The following is a 21474-nucleotide window of genomic DNA, read 5'->3' as shown; positions in this document are numbered from 1 at the left end:
GCCGCTCGGTGGGATGGATGTGTGCCGTCCCACCGCTCCGGCTCCTCGCTGCCAGCATGGCCCCAGCCCCTGCCCCAGCCCCGCGGGGTGCTGGGGACACCCGGGGTAGTGTGGGGAAAGGGGCACCAGCCCCCCCCGGGTCCTGCCCGTGCCAGAGGTGTCTGGTGCAAGGAGTGAAGGGTGGTGGGGATGGTGGGTGACCCCTGCTCCCTGCCCCGCCACAGGTGGCACAGAAGCAGGGGGGGGTGGGCCGTACAGCAGGGGGGTGCTGCCGCCCAGAGGGACCCAGACGGGCTGGAGAAATGGGCTGCAGGAACCTCAGGGAGCTCCCCAAGAAGCGCTGAGTGCTGCCCCCAGGGAGGAGCAGCCCCAGCACCGGGACAGCTGGGGGCACCCAGCTGGAGCCAGCTCTCAGACCCCCTCACCCCCCCCAGGGACGGTGCTGGGGGCAGGCATTGGGGGGCTGCGCTTTGTGCACCCACCCTGGCTGCACCCCGCGGCTCTTCTGCCTCGGTTGGAGCATCCTGTGCCCCCCAGGGCAGGGCCCAGTGCTCAGCGTGGGTGCTGTGGGCGTGTGGGGGCCTGAGAGGGGCTGGGGGGGCCCAAATTGTCACTGCCACCCCGCTGAGCACTGCTCAGCTGCCTGCACCCAGCCGTGGTGCAGGCTGCCCCAGACACACGCGGGTGCACGCCGCTGAGTGTGCCAGCAGGGAGGTGCGGACACGTGCAGCCCCCCAGCGTGGCAGCAGGGCCCACCCGCCCTTTGCACGCGCGTGTGACTGACTGCCGGCTGTGCCCCCCTCTGTGCGCAGGGTCAGGGTGTGGGGCAGGCGCTACGGGGGTGCTGAGACCCCCCGGGCTCCTCAGGGGCACAGCGGCACAGGGGTCCTTCCCCCTGCACGTGTGTGTGTGTGCCTGGGTCTGTGTGTGTGCACGTGTGCCTGCACGTGTGCGGGGTGCTGCTGCTGACCACCAGCGCTGCTGCAGCCGGGGCTTTGTGTCCCACCCGTGCCTCGAACGCACGGGCCGTGTCCTGCACCGGGTGGCGCTTGGTGCGTCAGGTCTGTGCACACCCACATCCCACGGGGACACACCCACATCCACACACATGTGTCCCTGTGCACACTTAGCCCACGCACACGCTCACCGCACGGCCCCGCAGCCTGCTGTGCGCCCTCTCCCTGTGACCCCCACGTGCAGGAGTGGCGCTCGCACCCGGGGCTGGGTGGAAAACCCCGGCCGAGTCTGGTGCCTGCTCACCAAGCCATGAGCGTGCCCTGCTGGTCCTTGTGGCCAGGGCGGTCCCCAGGACCCTGTGTCCCCCCCACGTCCCCCTGCCCAGCTCCTCTCCCTCCTGCAGGGCTGTCCCAGGCCACTTTTGGGCTGTGGGGGCAACGGGGGATGAGGCACAACCCCCTGCCCTCCCACCCCCCACGCATGCTGGCTCAGTCCCTGGCTGTGCTCAGCCCCTGGGGCTGGCTGTGGGGCAGGCACAGCCCCACACCTCCGGGTCCCACAGCACCCGCTCCCAGGGACCACGGTGAGCCTGGTCTGGGGGCGGCCGTGGCCCCCCCCCAGCAGCTGCGAGGGCTGGGGGCTGCCCCCACATCCCCCAGGCTCTGACCCTGCAGGGCGGGGAGGAGCGGGCGCGTTCCTTGGGGTCCCAGGGGTCCGGCGTGGGGAGGAGGCTCCGCGCCCGCCTCGCTGTGCTCCGGCAATGGGAACGGGCTGTGGGGCCGGAGCCGGGGCTGAGCGCTTCCAGGTGCTGGGGGCCAGGACCAGGGCAGCAGCTCGGCTGCACGGAGAGGGGATCCCCCCGGGCAGGACCAGCGGGCAGCCTGCGGCCCCCAGCCCTGCCTGGCCACATGGCACCAGGCTCCGGCACCCTCCAGAGCCACCCTGTCCCTGTCCCTGTCCCTGTCCCTGTCCCTGTCCCTGTCCCTCTCTCCCTGGCCCCAGGACCCCCATGCGCTCACCCTACCCAGGGCTGGTGCAAGGCAGCCCCAGGGTCGGGGTGCTGTGGTGCTGTGGTGCTGGTTGTGCCCCCGCTTCGGGGCAGCCCCCTCCCCGCTCACAGACCCTGCCGAGCCGCTGCCTTTCTGCAAGTCCTTTTATTTCCGTTTCAAAAAGCCCCCCCACCTCCAAGCCAGCCTGCACAGCCCGCCCCGTGCCACCGCCGCAGGGGGCACCAGCACCCCGGTGGGGCCACCCCGTCCCAGCCACCCCGTCCCCAGCACTGTGTGACCCCGTCCCCAGCCCCCTGTCCTCGAGGCTTGGCTGGGGACAGAGGCCAGCGCTGGTGGCTGGAGGTCACTGGGCGGGGGGGGGGGCTCTACCCTGGGACCCCCAGATGGGGACAGATGGGGACAGCTGGTGAGGTCCCAGCTCCGGATGAGGGGACGATGCGGGTGGCACGGGCTGGGCACGGAGGCGTCACCTTGGCTGAGGCACGAGACACACGGCGGCAGGGGGACAGGGGCACACGGCCACCCTGCAAGGGGATGTGGATGGGACAGGGACGGGGATGGGGGGGGGAGTGGTGTTTTTTTTCTTTTCCTTTATTTACAAAATTTCTGTCTGCTCCCCCCTGCCTGGAAGTGCCAGCAGAGCCCCAAACGGGAGGGGGGGCAGTGCCAGCCCTGGGGGGCTCCCGCCAGGCCTGCCAGAGCCCCCTGCCCTGGGGCTCGTCTGTCGCTAAAAACAATAATAATATTATTAATAATAACCGTAGTGATAATCACAATAAAAGAGCTGCAGCTGTGTCCTGCGGCTGCCGGCTCCGGGTGCTGATGGGGCCGGGAACCGCGCTGAAGGGCTCAGATGGCTCGGGGTGGGCAAAGTGCTGCGTGCCCCCGCGGGGGGCTCGGGCTGGGGAGGGGGCAGTGTGGCCCCCCCCCCAACCCCAGCCGGGCAGGCTGCGCTGGGCTGAGCCCCCGCACGGCCCCGGTGCTGCGCGGGGGCGCAGGGGCAGAGACCCGGCCGCGGCCGCCCGGGAGCTGCGGGTGGGCGGCTGCACATCTGGAAGCGCACATCTGGGCAGCGAGCTCGGAGGTGAGGGGGGAGCGGGGCCGACCGGAGCCTTCCGCCCCGCTTCCCGGCGCTGCCCCCGCACGGGGGTCCCGGTCCTGCTGCACAGGTCTTGGGGTGCTTCTGAGGCTACACTCGGAGGGGTTGATTCGATCCCAGGAGCTCCCCAAAGGCCTCTGGCTGGCCCCATGAGGGACTGTGCCGAAACCAGGATCCGGCCACGCTGTCCCCTTCTGGTCATGCTGGCCAGGGTCACCCCGCTGCCCCGGGGGCACCCCGCTGCAGCAGGGGCTGAGCTCCGGGACCCACAGGCAGTAGGTCCTGGCCCCGCAGCCCCCCCAGCCCCGGGCACGGGTCGGAGGACCCTGCACCGCCACGCTCACGGCCGCGCTCGGTCCCGTCCCCGTCTGCTGCTCGGGGCTGTCCTGGCTCCTGCAGGCAGCACGTGGAGCCTGGGCACGGCTGTAAGGGAAGGTGAGGGGTCGGCAGCGCTGGGGGGGGGCAGGACCCCAGCCCTCCATGGCCCTGTCCCCATCAGGTCTGGATGCGGCCCCGCGTGCACCGCCAGGCACCTACTGTGCTTAGGAATAGGCCAGTCCCTGGAGCGACCGCGCAGGGGTGTGGAACTTGTCCGAGTCCTCAAAAGCCGGGTCTGGGCAGTGGGGATGGAGAGAGTGAGCCGAGAGGGGATGGGGACGGGAACAGGGATAGGGACGGGGACAGGGATGGGGACAGGGATGGGGGCAGCAGGCTGGGGGCAGCCCCTTCCCGGCCGGGCTCACCTTGCAGGCTGCTGCCGCTGGTGCTGGAGCAGGCGGGCGGCGGCGAGGTCTGCGGCCGCACCACGGGGGCGAAGGCGCTTTTCTGCTTCACCGCCGAGATCATGTTGACGGGGGAGAAGGAGAAGCCCCCGGCGGGGGCGGAGGTGGCGGTGCCGGACGGGAGGGTGATGGAGGAGGCGCCGAGGGGGGGGCTGGCGGGCATGACTGTGGGGGGGAGGCGCTCAGGACCCCGAGCCCCTGTGCCAGCTCCCCCAGGGACATCCAGGGGGACCCAGCTGGCAAGGGACAGGGATGGGGACGGGGAGCCCTGGGGCTGGTGCTCCGGGGGGTGCCCGCAGCCAGGGCAGAGCCGGCGGCACAGCCCCAGGTGAGGACTCACTGGCGTAGGGGGAGTTGGCGGTGGAGCCGTTGAGGAAGCTGGGGGAGCCGGGCACCCCCAGGCCGGCCATGCCGCTGCCCCCATAGCCGTTGATGCCGGAGGTGCCGCCGTAGCCGCCCTGCTGCGGCGTGGAGCTGGGCACGTAGCCCCGCGGCGAGGCGCTGCTCGTGTTCCGGGAGTAGCCTGCAGGTGAGAGCGGAGGTGGCACGGGGCAGGGCCATGGCCCACGGCCCCCCCACGGCCCCTCCAGCCCCCCCGGCCCTGGCCCCAAGCCCACCTTGCTCGGGGCCCTGCGCCGAGTCGCCGATGTTGACGGCCAGCTGGCTGCCGAAGGAGTTCACCCCCATCACGGCGCCGGGGCCGTGGCTGCCGAGCGAGGAGAGCTGCGCGGGGGCGCGGGGGACGCTGTACAGAGCCTCGGCGATGTCTGCCGCGCGCTTCAGGATGATGTCCTGGGGACGGGACGGGCACGGGCACGGCGTCACCCGGGGCTGCAGCGGGGCCCGGTGCCAGCACGGACGTGGGAGCGGGGCAGCTCCCGCGGCCGGATCTGGGCGGCTCCGGCTTCCGCGCAGGTGGGGGGCGGCAGCGCCGGGGGGGTCCCGCGGCCCTGACTCAGCGCCCGGGGAATCCTAACGCGGAGCAGATGTGGGGCCGGCTCCTGCGGCCCTGCTCCAGTGCCAGGAGCTGAGCCCGGCCAGCCGGGGGGGCCGTGGGGCGGGACGGGGCCGCGGTACCTGGTTGCTGTGCGGCATCCCGTAGAGAGCCTCCACCAGGTCGGCCGCCCGCTTCAGCAGCACCTCCTGGGCAGTGAGTGGCACGGGGTCAGGCAGGACCCGACCCCCTCCGCACCCCCCACGTCCCCATGCCAGTGACACATCCCCGCAGCGATGTCACAGCCCCATGCTGGCAGCTCCCCGGGCTGCCGTGCAATGCCCTGAGCCCGGCCCCACGTCAGCCCCACGGGGCTGCGACCCAGTGCTGCCCCACTGTGCCCCCCAGTCCCCCCTGCCCCTTGGCGGGAGGCAGCACAGACCCCATGCAGGGGACCACCAGTGTGTCCCTGCCTGCCACCACCAGCCGTCCCTGTCTGCACCTGCGGGTGCCAACAAGCACGATGGAGAGCAGAGCATGGTTTCACTACGGCGCTGGGTGAAGGGGTCCCCACCTTGGGCAAGCGCTCGGGGTCTCCGGGGTGCCGGGGAATGACCTTCTGCAGGCGCTGGAACCCGTAGTCGATGGTGGGCTCGTTCAGCGCTGGCCGAGGAGAGAAGGGGTGAGTGGTGAGGCCAGCCCCAGGCCCCCAAACCTGCCCTGTCCTCTGGGGAAACTGAGGCACGAAGCACTGTGCATGGAGCTGAGCAAGGGACAGCGGGAAGGGGGACCCCGGGGTCTCTCCTCCCACTGCAGGGACCCCCCCCACATCACCCCTGTCCCCCCCCATGCAAACTGCCTCAGCCCCCTTCCCCTGGCATCCCCCGTATCCTGCGCTGGCTGTGCCCTGGCTGTGCCCTGGGGCCGGCAGCGGGCACAGAGACCCCATGGCACCCCCGGGGGCCGTGCCCCCTCCCTGAGGTGCGGGCCCCTCACCGGTGTAGACGAAGCGCCCCGGAGCGCCCTTGCAGAACTGCTTGGACTTGTAGGAGAGCGTCACCTCCACCACGCCGGGGATGTGCCGCGGGGGGGTCTGCACCCGGATGGCGTGAGGCGTGATGAGCTGCGGGGAGAGGGGGGGGCTGAGCCCTCGGCCGGGCGCGCGCCCCCCCCCGCCCCGTGCCGTACCTCGCTCCACACCAGCATGGTGCCGAAGACGACCTGCAGCCCGTCGAAGAAGTTGTCGCCGATGACGATGACGGTGGCACCGCCGGTGGTCCAGCCCTCGCTGGGGCTGATGGCTTTGATGCAGGGGGTGGCTGCTTCGGGCGGGGGGGGGAGAGACAGGGCAGCAGTGAGTGTGGGGCGCGCGCGTGGCGGGAGCGGGGGGCGCCGGGGTCGGGGCCGGGGGCGCGAGCTGGGGGAGAGAAGGCAGAGAGGGAGAGCAGAGGCAGAGAGTGAGAACCAGGCGGCGGCGGGGCGCGCGGCCGGGGACAGACGGACACGGACAGACGCCACGCGTGAGCACGGGATGGCTGGCTCTGCCGGGGAGACGGGGACAGGCGGCGCGGGGACGGGCGGGGACAGCGGTGGGACGGGGACGGTGCCACGGGGGCGGGCGGGCGGGTGGACGGACGGACAGTGTGCACAGGACAGACGGACAGACGGAGAGGGAACACGTGTCGGATGGGCAGACAGAGCACGTATACGTCGGTCAGACGGACACAGACGGACGTCAGGGATGCACGGAGTGGCTGGCTGGACAGTGTGTGTGTGATGGCAGGAGAGCCGCGACGTGCTGAACAGACAGCCAGACGGAGGGACAGACAGAAAATGCACATGCGTGGTGGGTAGATGGAGAGACTGTGTGCTGGATGGACGGACAGACGGACGAGGCATAAATACCGGGCTCAGTGCCCACCCCAGGGTGCCCGTTCGCCCCGCTGACCCGGCAGGGAGGTGCCGGGGCCAGGGAGCTGCAGGCTCGGAGCAGTGTGGGGCAGAGCTGGGGGCATTGCACGGCCCGCCTGGGGGTCCCGGCATGGGGACACGGTCCCCGTGGGGCTGGGGGCTGCTCTGGTGCCGTGGGGCACACGTGGCCACGGGGCTGTGCCAGACCCCACAGCCTGGGGACCCTTCTCCTGTCCCAGCCCCGTGCCCGGCCACTGCTTGCACACACACACACGTGGCTCTGGGTGTGCGCGTGGGGATGCGCACAGCTGTGCATGCGTGCCAGGAGCACGGCACACTCGAGTGCACGTTCCATGGGCACACGTGCAAGTCCCGTGTGTGTGTGTGTGCGCGTGCGCTCAGGCGCTCACCTTCGGAGGGGTCGAGGCGCCGCGCTCGCCGCCCGTGCTTGGAGTTGTTGTGCACGAACATGTTGTCGGACACGGCCAGCACGTGGCCATCCACGTTCACAGTCGTCGACACGACCACCTGCGGGACCGACATCAGCGCCACCATCCCCTCGTGCCCCACGGGGGACGCAGCCATGGGGCACTGGGGCTGGTGCCCGTCCCCATGGGGACCCCGTAGGACCCCCTGCCACGGGTACATCACCCCACCCACGGGAGGGTCCTCACCGCCGCGGTCACCTCTGGTGTCCCCTCTGCCTCTGGGTACGGCAGCATTGTCACGCCTGCCCTCCAGCCCCTCCCTGATGTGTGTGCCAACATGTACCACGCGTGTGCATGCGTGTGCATACAGGTGCAGGAGCCAAGGGGGGGAGGGGGTGGGTGGGTGTGTACCTGAACGCGCCGGTGAGCGCTTGTGTGTGTGCAGGCACGCTGGTGTGCGCATTGTGCACGCGCACGGGTGCCATACCCACGCAGAACACGGCACTGCAAGCCCCCAGCACCACCCCCAGCACCGCCGTGCTGCCAGGACCTGCCCGTCCCACGCCACCCCCTGGGGACACCCTGGGTCCACGGCGGGGACACCCCACCCCGCCCCCTGCGCCCCCACCCCACCTTCCCCCCTCCCTCCCTCCGGCGTGGACTTGGCTGTTCTCCCGGAGCTGCTTGGCGCTATGCAAATTGGATAGGTCGTTAATCATGTAAAAATGTCACAATTATCATATCTTTACGAGAGGCCCTAATGAAGGCGCCCGTGCTGGGTGGGGGACGGGACAGAGCCCCCCCCCCCAGCTTCGCTACGGAAACTCCAGCTGTGGGAAGGGGGACGCTGGGGAAGACTTTGCAAAGGGGTCGGGGGGAATTCAGGATCTGATTCGCCTTCTTCAGTGGATCAAAACCCCCAATTCCCCTCGGCCCCACTGAGAAAGAGACGGGGCTCCTGACGTGTGGGGCATGGCTTGAAGGGGGGGCCCGGGGGCTCACCTGGAAGCGCCGCATGTCCCGTGGGTTCCCTGCGTTCTTCAGGCAGTTTTGGTTGCACTTGAGGAAAAACTTGAGGAAAAACCTGGGGTGGAAGGAGGGAGGACAGCGGGGTGAGGGCAAGTGTCCCCGCTGTCCCCATGTCCCCAGCCAGATGTGCTCAGGAGCTCTCCACAACGCAGCCCCCCCCCCCATGCATGCACCTCACAGCGATGTGTGCGCACACGCCTTGCACAGACACACCCCAGGACCCACGTGCTGAGTGGGGCTGATTTGGAAGATGGGTGGGCAGCTGGGCGAGCTGCCCCCGCCACCTCCCGGCCTGATGAAATATTCAAGCTGCTTGTCCACGGCCCTAATCAGCATCGGCCCCTCAATAATTAATGAGCAGCAGCAGCAGCACTCACCCCAGGGAGAGGGATGGGGTGGGATGGGATGGGATGGGATGGGGATGGGATGCACAGGGATCATGGCACACAGGCACACGCCTAGGAGCACAGACCTGTCCCTCCGTATCACGGACACATCCCCTGGGATCACAGATGCACATGCCCCAGTACCACCAGGGTGTCCCTGCGTGCACTCGCACACACAGTGCACACACAGCTGCACGAGCCCCGTGCAAGGCCACACACCACCACCCACATACACACACACCGAGCTGTGCCACCCACTCCACCATGCCCAGGAGTACCCCTGGTACGACTCGTACCTGGTACCGGGGAGACCCCGCTGTCAGTGCTGCGTGAGCGTAGGGCGGGGGCAGCCCCAGCCCCCCCGCACCACCCCAGGGAGCCATCCTGCTCCAGTCCTGCCTCAACATTGTCTCAGCGCCTGATCCCAGCACCCCGCACTGACACTGTGCCCCAACATCCTGCTCCAGCATCTCCCTGAGCACCCCGACCAGCACGCTGCCCTGTACCCTGGCACCCTGCCCCAGCAGCCCAGCCCAGCCCAGCCCAGCCCAGCCCAGCCCAGCATCCCATCCCATCCCATCCCATCCCATCCCATTCCCATCCCATCCCATCCCATCCCCATCCCATCCCATCCCATCCCATCCCAATCCCATCCCATCCCATCCCCATCCCATCCCATCCCATCCCATCCGCATCCCATCCCATCCCATCCCCATCCCATCCCATCCCATCCCATCCTATCCCATCCCATCCCATCCCCATCCCATCCCATCCCATCCCATCCCCATTCCATCCCATCCCATCCCATCCCATCCTATCCCATCCCATCCCCATCCCATCCCATCCCATCCCATCCCCATCCCATCCCATCCCATCCCATCCCAATCCCATCCCATCCCATCCCCATCCCATCCCATCCCATCCCATCCGCATCCCATCCCATCCCATCCCCATCCCATCCCATCCCATCCCATCCTATCCCATCCCATCCCATCCCCATCCCATCCCATCCCCATCCCATCCCATCCCATCCCATCCCCATTCCATCCCATCCCATCCCATCCCATCCCATCCCCATCCCATCCCATCCCATCCCATCCCCATTCCATCCCATCCCATCCCATCCCATCCCATCCCATCCCCATCCCATCCCATCCCATCCCATCCCATCCCATCCGCATCCCATCCCATCCCATCCCCATCCCATCCCATCCCCATCCCATCCCCATCCCATCCCATCCCATCCCATCCCCATCCCATCCCCATCCCATCCCATCCCATCCCATCCCCATCCCATCCCCATCCCATCCCATCCCCATCCCCATCCCATCCCATCCCATCCCATCCCATCCCCATCCCCATCCCATCCCCATCCCCATCCCATCCCATCCCCATCCCCATCCCATCCCATCCCATCCCCATCCCATCCCCATCCCCATCCCCATCCCCATCCCCATCCCATCCCATCCCATCCCATCCCATCCCCATCCCCATCCCATCCCCATCCCATCCCATCCCCATCCCCATCCCCATCTCATCCCCATCCCATCCCATCCCATCCCATCCCATCCCATCCCATCCCACCCCAGCATGCTGCCCTGGTACCATGTACCAAAAACCTGTCCCAGCATCCCACCCCAGCACCCCATCCCATCTTGTCCCAGCACCCCATCCGATCCCAATAGCCCATCCCACCCCATCCCACCCCATCCCATCCCATCCCACACCATCCCATCCCACCCCATCCCACCCCACCCCACCCCATCCCATCCCACCCCATCCCACACCACCCCACCCCACCCCACTGCAGCATTCGGCCTTGCCCCGCCGCCCCCCGGGGCTGCAGAGGGGCTGGGGAAGGCTGGGGGGGCAGGAGGTGGGTGGGAGGGCTCGCAGGCCCCCCTCGGGCCCCGGGCAGCCCCACCGGAGCAGGGCCCCCCCGCCGTGTCCCCCGGGGGGCTCCTGGCCCCGGCCGGCACAGGGACGGTTTTACCGGGAAGGGCACGGGAAGCGCCCCCCCACCTCTTCGCCCCCCCCCCGTGTCCCGGGCGCGGGGCCGCGGCCTCGCAGGTGGTAATCAGCGGAAGGAAGGCGCGGGGAGGGGGGGGGGGGGGGCAGGAAAGCAACCCCCCCCCGCCAGGAGATTGACAGGGGCGGCGCGGGGCGAGCCCCCCCGGGCCGGGCCGGCCCCGCGCCGCCGGGAGGGGAGCGGAGCGGAGCGGAGCGGGGCGGCGGGCGGCCCCCTCCGGCACGGCGCATATGGGCGCGGAGTTAAAAATACAGCGCCGCGCATCCATTAGCATCCTGATGCGCCGCGCTCCCCATTTAATATGCAAATTCCCGGCAGTGCTGCCGAACACCTTCTGTTCCGAGCGCATAAATTTGAATTCGCAATTAGAATAATCTTGTATAATTAATGAAAAGCGTCAATTTTAGCTCCTAAGTAATTTGATTAACATGTTGATAGGGCACTTATCTGGCTCTCTAAACCAGTGGGGCCGGGCGTCGGGCCGGGAGCGGGCGCGGGGGCAGGGCCGGGGGGCGGCGGCGCCGGGCGGGACCCGGCCGGCCCCGGGCACCGAGCGGGCCGAGGGGGCCGGGGGGGGCCCCGCCGGGGCCGGGCCGTGGGGCAGGGGCCGGGGCAGGGACGGAGCCGCGACCCCCGGCCACGGCACGGGGCAGGGGCACGGCCCCCGCGGGTCCCCGTGGCCGGGGGGTCCGGCCCCGGCGGGACCCGTCCCCACGCCGGGCAGCCGGGGCGGGGAAGAGGAGGGCGGGGGCCGGGGGCACCGGGGACCCTCTGGCCGGTACCGGGAGTTTGTCTTGGCCGGGCCGCGGCCGTTGCATCCCGCGGCCGTGCGGGGATTTCCTGATCCATAGGGCGGGGGCGGACGCACATCTGGCCGGGCACAGCTGGCCGGGCACAGCTGGCTGCTGCTGGCAGGGTGCAGGGAACCGGGCCCCGGGACCTGACACCCACCCGGGGCTGGTGTCACACCGGGAGGGCAGGGGACGGGATGGGGATGGGGACACGGTGTGCAAACATGGCCAGAGCCTCCCCTTGTCCCAGGTGGCCTCCAGCGCACGGGGAGCCACCCCCAGGGACCCCAGGGACCAAGGGGCACGGAGCGAGGTGAGGAGGGGACACGGCCCCAGCGTCCCCCCAAGTGCCACCGACCTCCGAGCTGGCAGCCCCCAGGGACAGCCCTGGTGCCACCACTGACACGGGTCCCCAAACGCCCCACTGTGCCCCAACAGCCCGGTGGTGTCACCAGGAGGGTGCCACCGTGCTGGGAGATGTGCGGGGACAGGGATGGAGCGATGGCATGTGGGGTGGGGAGACAGGAGGATGGACAGACAGAGGGACGGTGGGGCCTGGGGTGCTGCAGGGCAGAGGGAGGAGCAGAGCAACGCCTGGGGAAGGGGTGAGGGGAGGGAGGGAGGGAGGGAGGAGGATGCGGCAGGGAGGGAGGCGCGGTGTGTGCAGTATGCCCAGGGCGGGTGGAGGGCACAGGGCTGCACACAGATGGACAGACAGACAGACACCCGCCGCAGAGCCAGGGCTCTGCCCGTGGGGCTGGCTGGGGAGGACGCGGTGCTGTATCCAGCACAGAGCGCTGCCTCTCCCCTGTGCTGGGCTGTCGGCCTGGGGCACAGCATGGCATGGCACAGTATGACATGGCACAGCACAGCATGACATGGCACGGCATGGCACGGCACGGCGCGGTATGGCATGACTTGACATGGCACAGTACAGCACGGAGACTGGGTCCCACTGCTGACCCCAGTCCCACAAGGGGGGGACCAGGAGGTGGCTCCTGACCATCTGTGCCCCCTTGTGTCCCACTGCAAGGGCAGGGAACCCCCTCCCCGCTCTGTCCTGGGGCCGGGGTGCCCCAGGGGTATCAGCCCCTGCATGGGGACCCGGGGGTGACACCTGCTCAGCCCCAGCACCGAGGGATGGGGAGCACACACGGGGACCCCAGCACGACACAGGGGTGCCAGCGCTCATCCACCACGCAGCAGGAGGCTCGGGGGGACTCGGGGCTGTCCCTCCCCTGTGGGGCACACGCCTGGGGACACCGCGCCGTGCCAGGCTCTTCCCGCTGCACGTGGCCCCGTGCAGGAGTGGGGCTGCCCCGCGGCCCCGTCTGGCTGATGGCAGTGGCTGGGTGCCGTTTGTATTATTTATTTGTTTGACGCACGTCGGAAGTGCCGCGCTGACTGCGAGCGGCACTTCCCCATCTGTCACGGCTGGCCGCCACCGCAGCCCAGTGGGGGGACACGGGGACGCGGGGACGTGGGGACTTGGGGACACAGGGACTCAGGACGTGGGGACGCGGGACATGGGGACGCAGGGCACGAGACAGCAGGGGTGAGGGTCCGTGGGGCTACACGTTGCTGCTGGAGCAAGCATCTGGGTGGAGACGAGGCGCTGCCTCGTTCGGTGCCACCCGATGCCATCCACAGGCAATGGCCCATGCTGGGGGCGGGGGGACTCCTACCTGTCCCCCAGGGCCCAGGGCAGGATCCGGTGCTGCTGTGCCAGCTGCACAAACAGCAGAGAAGAAGGAGCAGGGAGTGCAGAGCGGCTCCGAGGTCGTTAGCACTAACGAGGCAGCGCTCACATCCGGCCCCCCACCCAGGGACTCCCTGCCCTGGCTCCCCGGGGACCCCCGGGCGCTGCCCCGTACCTGTCGATGATGACGGGGTCCGAGGGCGTCTCGTTGCGGTTCCCGCAGCTCTTCTTGTCACAGCAGCGGCTGGGGGAGAGGAGCAGAGTGAGGGAGAGGTGCCGGGACAGCCCCATGCGCCCCCAGGACCCCAGGGGTACCCCCCACCCCCAGAATCCCCCCCATCACCTTTCCCTTTGCTGGGGAGCAAAGGTGGGGGGGCGGACATGGAAGGGACAGCCACGTGCCCCCAGGGGAGCAGGGCTGGAGGGGTCCCCAGGACAGGGACATCGGCCACGTGGTGCCAGGGCACGGGGGGCTGGGGCGCCGCAGGGGATGCCCTGCTGCAGCCCCCCCTTACTGGTCCCACTGTGCCACCAGGCTCTGAGCTTGGGCTCTGCACTGGGGTGCCATGGGTGGGCTCCGTGCGCCGGGGTCGCCCACGCCCCGCATGCTCCCACGGTGGCCCCACGCTGCCCACGGGGTCAGGGGACACGGCTGAGCCCCAAGGAGCACCATGGGGAGCACAAGGCCCGGCCGCAGCATCCTTAGCACGGCTCCTGGAGATCAATTAGCCGTGCTGGCACGGAGCGCTAATTTGCACAAACACCGAGTGAGCGTGGTAAACAAGAGCGGCTCTAATGGGGCACGGGGGACCGTGGTGCTGGCACCAGGCAGCTGGGGCTGGCAGCCCCCCCCAGCCCCCTACCTGCACATGATCTCGTGGGTGAGGAGGACCCGGCACATCTCTGGGTTCTTGTCCTGCCCCTCGTAGATGATGGCCTGGCGGGGAGAGCGGGAGGTGGGGGCTCCGCCGGGCCCGGAGCTACGGGGATGGGGACCCGCGGGGAGCAGCGGCCGTGCCCACAGCCATGGGGTGTGTGGGGCGCATGCACACGCGTGTGCCCATGCACACCTGTGTGTGCCCACGCTGCACACAAATGCACACAGCCGTGCCCATCCTGCACATCTCCGTGTGCACGTGCAGGGCTCGGTGGCTGCGTGGGACGGGGCAGCCGATGCAGGGTGGGGGCCACGGGGACCCCCCGCAGCGTTACCTGCTTGGACATGGAGTCGACGAGCCTGACGTAGAGATCCTGCTCGGTCCGGACCCCTGCGGGGCGAGAGGGGTCAGTCAGCCCGGCACGCGCCCCTGCACCCCCCCCCAGCACCCACCGTTGCTGTAGAGCAGCTGCAGCCGGTAGTGGATGCCGTTGTTGGTTTTCTCGCCGTTCTGCTCCTGGGGAGGGGGAGAACAGTCGGGTGGGGGCCGCGGGGTGTCACCATCCCCCGGGTGCAGCCCCAGCCCAGTCCTGAGCCGCAGACCCCACACCCTACGGTGGCCTCACCCCCCCCCCATCCCATGCCCCCTGGCCTCACCCGCTCCTTCTCCACGAAGTCGATGAAGGAGGTGCGCTCGATCTCCACGGGCTGGCCCTGCCGGTCGTACATGGCCAGGACGAAGTGGAAGAAGTTGGATTTCCGCAGGTTGGAGGGGGGCTGCTTCTCGAAGTGGGCTCGGGCCAGGCCCACCCCGCTGCGGGGACGAGGCAGGGGTGAGCGCGGGGCGGCTGCTGGGGCCCTGCGGCCCCTCCCCAGGGCCGCCTGCGTCCCCCCACAGAGCTCCTTCCCCAGGAGGGACTTGGCACGACGTGCCCATCGTGATGCCCACGGGGCGAGGGTGTCCCCGGTACCCATGGGATGTTACGGAGATGGAAGCAGGGAGGACCACGGCCCCCCAGCCCTGAACCACAGCCAGGATGTGCCCACACCCAGCTCGCCCCCACCACCTGCAGGGCTTGCCCTGACAATGAGCGAGGCCGAAGGCCGTGGCGCACAGAGAGGGGCAGTCATGGAGACCCCCCAATTCCCACTGCCGCAGCGGGGCCCCACCACGTGCCACAGTCGGGGCGAATGCAGGCACCAGCAGCCCAGCCTCATGGGACTCCCTTGCTGTCCCCACAAGGACTTGCACATGGTGACAAAGCAGCGGTGGCACGGGGTGACAAGGCTCGGGTGGCACACGGTGACAAGGCACGGGTGGCACGGGGGATGCCAGCGGACGGGCGGCAGCTCCGGCACTGCCCGCTCCCCTGGCACACGCAGCCACCCACACGGTCGGCACCGTCCCCAGCCCGGCGGGTGGTCCCCGTCCCTGCGGCGGTGTCAGCGCCCGTGCGGGGGCCAGTGCCGCCCCCGCCCTGCACATCCGCGTGGGGGGCCGCGGGAGCAGGACCCGGCCCCACCGTGCGGCTCGGCAGCCAGCGGGGCGGCGCGGCCAAGACAAACACGGGGATGTAAAAAATTCCCCGCTTCCGTGATTAAAAACACATCGGGCGATGAGCGAGCCGGGGGCGGGGGGCTTGGCCCCCCCCCACCAGCCTCAGGGGGCTCGAGCTGCCGGAGCCGGTTCCCACGCTGCCTTGGAGCCTCCCAAGCAAGGCAGGGACCGGGACGGCCCCACGGGGACCCCACGGCCTGCACCGACCCCCGGTGTGGGGCAGGACCCCGCTGTGCCCGCAGCCCCCCGCAGCCCCCCACGGCATGGGGCAGACAGGGCGCAGGCAGGGGTCAGCACTGGGGGGGAGGGCACAAACGTGCGGGGCTAGAACCCCCGGCCCTGCTCCAGCCCCGGAGCCCCCCGGGGGGGGACACAGGGCTCGGTGGGGGGCAGCCCCGCAGTGCGCCCCGTTGCCGGAGCCGGGCCCGGTACGGGGCCCCCCCGCTGTGCCAGGGCACGGCCGCCACCTGATGGCCGGCCCGGGAACGGCGGGGGGGGAACGGCCCGGGCACGGCCCCCCAGGCCCCCTCCGGCCGCCCGGCGCCCCGCAAAGCTCCGGGACGCTCCGAGGGCGGGGGGCGCGCAGCCCACCGAGCTGCCTGCGGGGGCTCAGAGCCCCTCTGCACGCACCGGGGCGCCGGTGCCCCGCGCTTGCTTGGCACACGGGTGCCCGACCACACTGCAGCGTGCACGGCCGGACACGCGTGTGTGCGCTCACACACTCGCTGTCCCCGTGCGCTGCTGGCAGCCCCGCACACCTCCGCGCACACGCACACGCTCGTGTCCTCGCTGCCTCACACCCAGGCTCCAAGCAGTGTGGGGGGGCGCTCCCCGGACCCCGTCCGTGCCCACGAGCTGGGGCTCCGGCAGTGCCAAGCTCCGAGCTCCGGACCATCCTCCCTACACGTGGGTGCTGAACCCGGGACCCCACAGTGCACGGGGACCCCAGCTCAGTGCACGAAGCCGCGCGATGCTGCTGGGACAGGGGACCCCGCTGTCTGCGCTGGAGCCCGGCCACGGGGCTCCTGGCTAATGCGAACGTGGCACGGCCCCAGCAGCAGGCAGAGCCGGGCAGCTGCAGCGAGCCAGCGCTCGCCCCGGCCTTTTAATTCCCCTCCGCCTCCCCCAGGCTTTTTTGGCCCTAAAGTGCAGCGGGGGGGCGGGGGGGCCCGCGGGCTGCCGGCCGGGTAATAGCTGCATCTCTGCTCCCAGCGCTGCTGAGACCCCGGCGCTCCGAGAGCCGAGCCCGGCTGCCATTAATTATTAAAGGAAATCAGAGCATTTCCTAGCAAATGAGACCAGCGAATGTCTGTTACAGGAAAGCAACATCTTCCACTCACGGATCCTCCAAGAACAAGGGGCACCGCGCAATTATGCAGCCCAGGCTCCCCGCTCGGGCTGCGGGAGGGTGGGAGGGAGCCCGGGAAGCCGAGGCACGGCGCGGGCTTGTCCCCAGGACCCTGACCCTGAACGTCACCCCCGGGACGTGCTCGGGGCTGCTCGTGGGCAGCACGTGGGGAGCGAGCCTGCGAGGCACCACAGGACCATGGGGCCGGTGTTTGCCAGTGATGAGAGGCCCCGGGGCCGGGCAGCCGGGTGTGGAGGTGGCGAGCAGCCCGCGTGTGTCCACACGCATGTCACCGCCGACACACGCACCGTTCACACCCAGCTGCTGGGGACAGCGGCGGGACAGGGACGGCACTGCAGGCTGCCGAGCACATCATCTGCTGCCCCAAAACTGTGGGGCTGAGCAGGGGTCCGTGAGCCCCTTCCTCGTGCACCGACACACGGAGACACACGGCAGCCCCGTCCCCACCACCGAGCCCAGCCCTGCCTGTCCCCCGCTGTCCCCCTGTGCTGTTGCAGCCGGGGAGCAGAGGCAGGGGGACGGATATCATCCGCCTTCCTCACCACCACACTGGGGCACGGGGAAGTCTCTGGGTGCATGACGGCCAGCACCTCCTTGCGCCCCGGCTCTCACCCCCTCTGCAGCCCCCTCCCCACCTCCCGGGGCCGGGCCAGCCCACCAGTGCAGCCCTTCAGCGCAGCCCCTCTGCTGGGGTGCTCAGCAGGGCTGCACCGGGTGGCTTTGCCGGGGACTCAGTAGGATCGCTGCAGTTTTGCAGCACCCCGGAGCATCTGCGAGTGCAGCAGCGGGGGGGTTCCCGGGGGAGACCCCAGGGCTTCCAACACAGCCCCTGGGGCGAGCAGGCGGCAGGGCTCGCAGTGGTGCTGGGGTCCCCGGGCTCGGGGATGGTGCCCAGATGGGCAACTCTGCCAGGGGGCTGGCGGTGCTGGGGATGTCCCGCTCCGCTGTGGCAGTCGCCCCCCACCAGAGCCCAGCCCCACTGTCCCTGGCTGGGAGGGGACACAGGCACCCTCAGCATGGGGCAGGGCACTGGGGAGGCAGCACCCACACTCTCACTGGGCTGTGTCCAGGCTGTCCCAGGGCCCCCGGCACCTCCTGGTACGCCTAGGCAGAGCCGCAGCACGCTGCAAGCACGGCACCCCTGTACCGAGCCCCCCAACTCATGGGGACAGCAGGAGCAGGGGTACTAGGGACAGGGGTGGAGGTGTCCCCCTGCCACTGCCGGGACCCCTCTGGGCACGGGGCTGGGGAAGGGCAGGGGAGCGTTGCGCATGGAGCCCTGAGCCCCGCGGGGACGGGGTGGAGCACAGGGAGCCCCAGGGAGGGCAGGGGATGGGAAGAGGGATAGGGACAGGGCACGCAGAGCCCTATGAGGAGGGCAGGGAATGGGGTGAGAGAGCACAGGAGGGCAGGGGGCTGTGGAAGCAGCAAGCCCGATGGTGCAGGCTGCGTGAGCGGTGTCTCGCCTGGCCGATGCCACCAGCCCTGCCCAGGAAGAGGGGAAGGCGGCGCCGCCAGCCTTGCCATACAGCTGGGGCACGGGGTGCGGGTCCAGCCCCAAGACGCGTGGCACACAGCTCAGCATGAGCCCCTTGCAGCTCCAGCAGCAGCACCTGCCCCACTGCCATCCGCCAGCCCTCCCAGCACGGGGTGACCAGCCTGGCACACGTGGGGTGACAGGGCTCGGGGTGCTGCTGAGGTCCCCGGGGGTCCCCACGGTACCCAAGGTACTCAGGGGTCTGGATAACCCGCGAGGCCTGAGGAGCCCAGGGTGTGGGGGGCACTTGGGATGCCTGAAGTCCCCAGCGGGCACTAGGGATGCCCAAAGCATCCAGGCTGCCCACGGACCCCGGGATGCTGAGGGGGTTGGGTGCCTGGGGTGCCCAGAGCGTGCAGGGTGTGCCTGGAGTGCGCGGGGTGTTTGTGGGGCACGGGGTGCCCGTGGGGCACGGGGTGCTCGCAGCACCTGGGATGCCGTGGAGCTTGTGGCACCCGGGCTGCTGGGGGCAGCCGGGATGATCCTGGAGCCCACGGAGCCCGGGGTGCCCATGGAGCTCGGGATGCCTGTGGTGCCTGGGATGCCCACAGAGCCCGGGATGCCCACGGAGCCCGGGATGCCCACGGAGCCCGGGATGCCCACGGAGCCCGGGATGCCCGTGGTGCCGGGGATGCCCACGGAGCCGCCGTCGCCTTACCTCTGCGCCGCCGTGCTGGCGTCCAGGATGCCGGTGCCCTGCAGCCACCTCACCGAGGGCAGCCCGGCCGTCAGCGGCTCTTCCTTCATGGGCAGCCCCCCCCGGGGCAGCGCCTCCTGCACGGAGAACATGGCAGGGGCTCAGCGGCCGCCCCCAACTTCCCCCCCCCCGCCCCGGGCGCGGCGCTCAGAGCCGGGCAGGTGCCGGGCGCCGCCGTCCCGGCCGCCGGGGAAGCGGCATCTGCGGCGGCTGGGCGGCCGGGAGCGAGGGGAGGCAGGGGGGGGACCGGGGGGGGGGCTGGGGGGGCGGGCGGCGGGGGCGGGCGGAGGCAGGGCCGGAGAAGTTGGAGACGGAGGAGCCCAAGTGCGGGGAACCGGGAGGGGAAGGGGCGGGGGGCGGGGGGGGGGGGGGAGGGATGGGGAGGGCAGAGGAGGAGGAGTGGGGGGGGGGGGAGGGAGGCAGAGGAGGGGAGGGAGGGAGGGAGGAAGGCTGGGAGGAGGAGTGGAGGGAGGGCTGGAGGGAGGCTCGGGGGGCTGGAGGAGGGATGGAGGGAGCAGGGGAGGGGTGGAGGGAGGGAGGGAGGCTGAGGGCACCGGGGGAGGGATGGAGGCACGGGAGGAGGAGGAGGAGGAGGCCGGGGGAGGGCTGCGGGAGGGGGCAGGCGCGGCCCGGGGCGGGGGCTCGTTACCGGCCGGGCGGCGGCGGCGGCGGGCGCGGCGCGGGGCGGCGGCGGCGGCGGCGGCGGCGGCGGCAGCGGCAGCAGCAGCAGCAGCGGGCGGCCGGGGGGGGCCGGGGTCGGCGGGAGCCCGGGGGGGGCGCCCCCCCCGCCCCGCCGCCGCCCCCCCCCGGCCCCGCGGCCCCGCCGCCCCGCCGCGGCCACCAGCACCATCAGCACCAGCACCCGCCGCCGCGGCCCCGCCGCCCCGCCGGCCCGGGCCATGCCGCCGCCGCCTCCCCGGGGAGGCAGGGCCGGAGCCGCCGGGGGAGGCGGGGGCCGCGGCCGGGCAGGCTGACATCATTCCGGGGAGGAGCGGCCCCTCCCCGCGCCGCCGAGGGGCTCCGCGGGCAGCGCCGCCGCGGACGCCGCCGGGGGGAGAGCGGGGGGGGCGACGCCCGGAGCGCCGGGGACGGCCCCGGGGGGGGCCCGCGATGGGACGCGGCGGGGAGCCCGGAGAGGGCGCAGGGATGCTCCGGTGGACACCTCGGCTGCACCTGCGAGACACCCCGAAAGGACCCCAAACTGTTCCTGTGGATGCCCCGGAGTGACCCCGCTGCACACCCCGAGACACCCCAAAAGACCCCCAAACTGGTCCTACAGATGTCCCAGAGTGACCCCGCTGCACCCCCCAAGACACCCCAAAAGGATCCCAAACCGTTTCTGCAGATGTCCCAGAGCGGCCCCTGAGACACCCTGGGATCCCCAACAGGCTTTGCAGACGTCCCCCAGGGACCCCACAGAACCCCCGGGGCACCCTGCAGAGACCCCCCCCCCCATCGCCTGATGCCGCACAGAGACCCTGGATGGACCCCAGGCGGGCTGTGAGCACAGCCTGGCCCCACTGCGTCCCCCTGACATCCCGAGAGGCCTCAGTGCCCTTCGGATGCACCCCAACGCTGCCCAGAGAGACCCCTCAGGCCCCTCGCAAACCCCACAGAGACCCATGCAGCCCCCTGTGCCCTCCCAACGACCCCCCCGTGCCTCCTGAGGGACCCCAGTGCCCCTCTTTGTGTCCCCTGCATCCCCTACGCTGACCCCAAATGAGCCCCTTGGATACCCCAGAGTGACCCCAAACGAGCCACCGAGCACCCATCACGAATAATTGGGTCCTTTGGGATACACCCCGGGGGCAGGGACCCCGAGGGCGGCGCTGAAACAGAACCAGGCAGCCCCCAGCCCCCCCCTCCAGGGTCCCCAGCACCCCAAGGGGCCAGGCTGGGGAAGGTGGAGCTGCCGGAGGGTCTGAGGGGGGGGACACACGTCCCAGCGGGTTTCTGTCTGCAACGGGCAAGTAAACGGAGCAGGAAAGGACAAACCCCGGAGGGGACAAACCCAGAGGGGACAAACCCCCGAGGGATGAATCAGGGAGGGATGGACCCAGGAGGGTTGCACCCAGCAGGAATCGCCCCCAGGACCCCCCCACAGGGGAGGCTCAGGAGGAGGCCGAGGACTCGAGGCTTTGCTCCATCCTCCTCCGGGAAGGCAGCGCTGCCAGCCGGGGGGGGGGGGCGAGAGGGGGTCCCGCGGGAGCAGAGGCCTCCGGCAGCTGCGGGGCTTGGACAAACTCCCCCGGCTCCTGCGCCCCGGCGCTGCGGGAGGGGGCAGCCCCTGGGGGGTGTGTGGGGGGGTTCCTTGGTGTCCCGCGGCCCCCGCTCCTTGCGCAGCTTCTGCACCAGGGCTCTGCAGGGAGAGCCCCCCGCGG

General features: G+C 70.6%; 1 protein-coding gene across 3 annotated transcripts; it reads right to left on the bottom strand.

Annotated features, from left to right (window-relative positions):
• Window positions 1-3350: 3350 nt before the first annotated feature.
• Window positions 3351-19185, bottom strand: EBF4 (EBF family member 4). Of its 3 annotated transcripts, none has more exons than XM_035571749.2 (17): window positions 19055-19185; window positions 14590-14746; window positions 14386-14449; window positions 14268-14323; window positions 13919-13992; window positions 13231-13299; window positions 8124-8205; window positions 7104-7221; window positions 5971-6104; window positions 5779-5905; window positions 5357-5445; window positions 4926-4991; window positions 4466-4640; window positions 4189-4371; window positions 3810-4013; window positions 3604-3679; window positions 3351-3489 (listed from the first exon to the last, which is right to left on the bottom strand). In XM_035571749.2, the coding sequence occupies exons 1-16, from the start codon at window positions 19183-19185 to the stop codon at window positions 3609-3611; spliced, it is 1800 nt and encodes a 599-aa protein (XP_035427642.1). In that variant the 3' UTR covers window positions 3351-3489; window positions 3604-3608. The 3 variants fall into 3 exon arrangements, with proteins under 3 accessions (XP_035427642.1, XP_035427644.1, XP_035427643.1); XM_035571751.2 differs by having other exon boundaries at window positions 5779-5875; XM_035571750.2 differs by having other exon boundaries at window positions 5971-6101.
• Window positions 19186-21474: the final 2289 nt, after the last annotated feature.

The sequence above is a fragment of the Cygnus atratus genome, chromosome 4, assembly GCF_013377495.2.
Source record: "Cygnus atratus isolate AKBS03 ecotype Queensland, Australia chromosome 4, CAtr_DNAZoo_HiC_assembly, whole genome shotgun sequence".
Classification (NCBI taxonomy): Eukaryota; Metazoa; Chordata; class Aves; order Anseriformes; family Anatidae; genus Cygnus; species Cygnus atratus.
The sequence above is the reverse complement of the archived record's forward strand: the minus strand, read 5'-3'. Positions and strand labels throughout refer to the sequence as shown.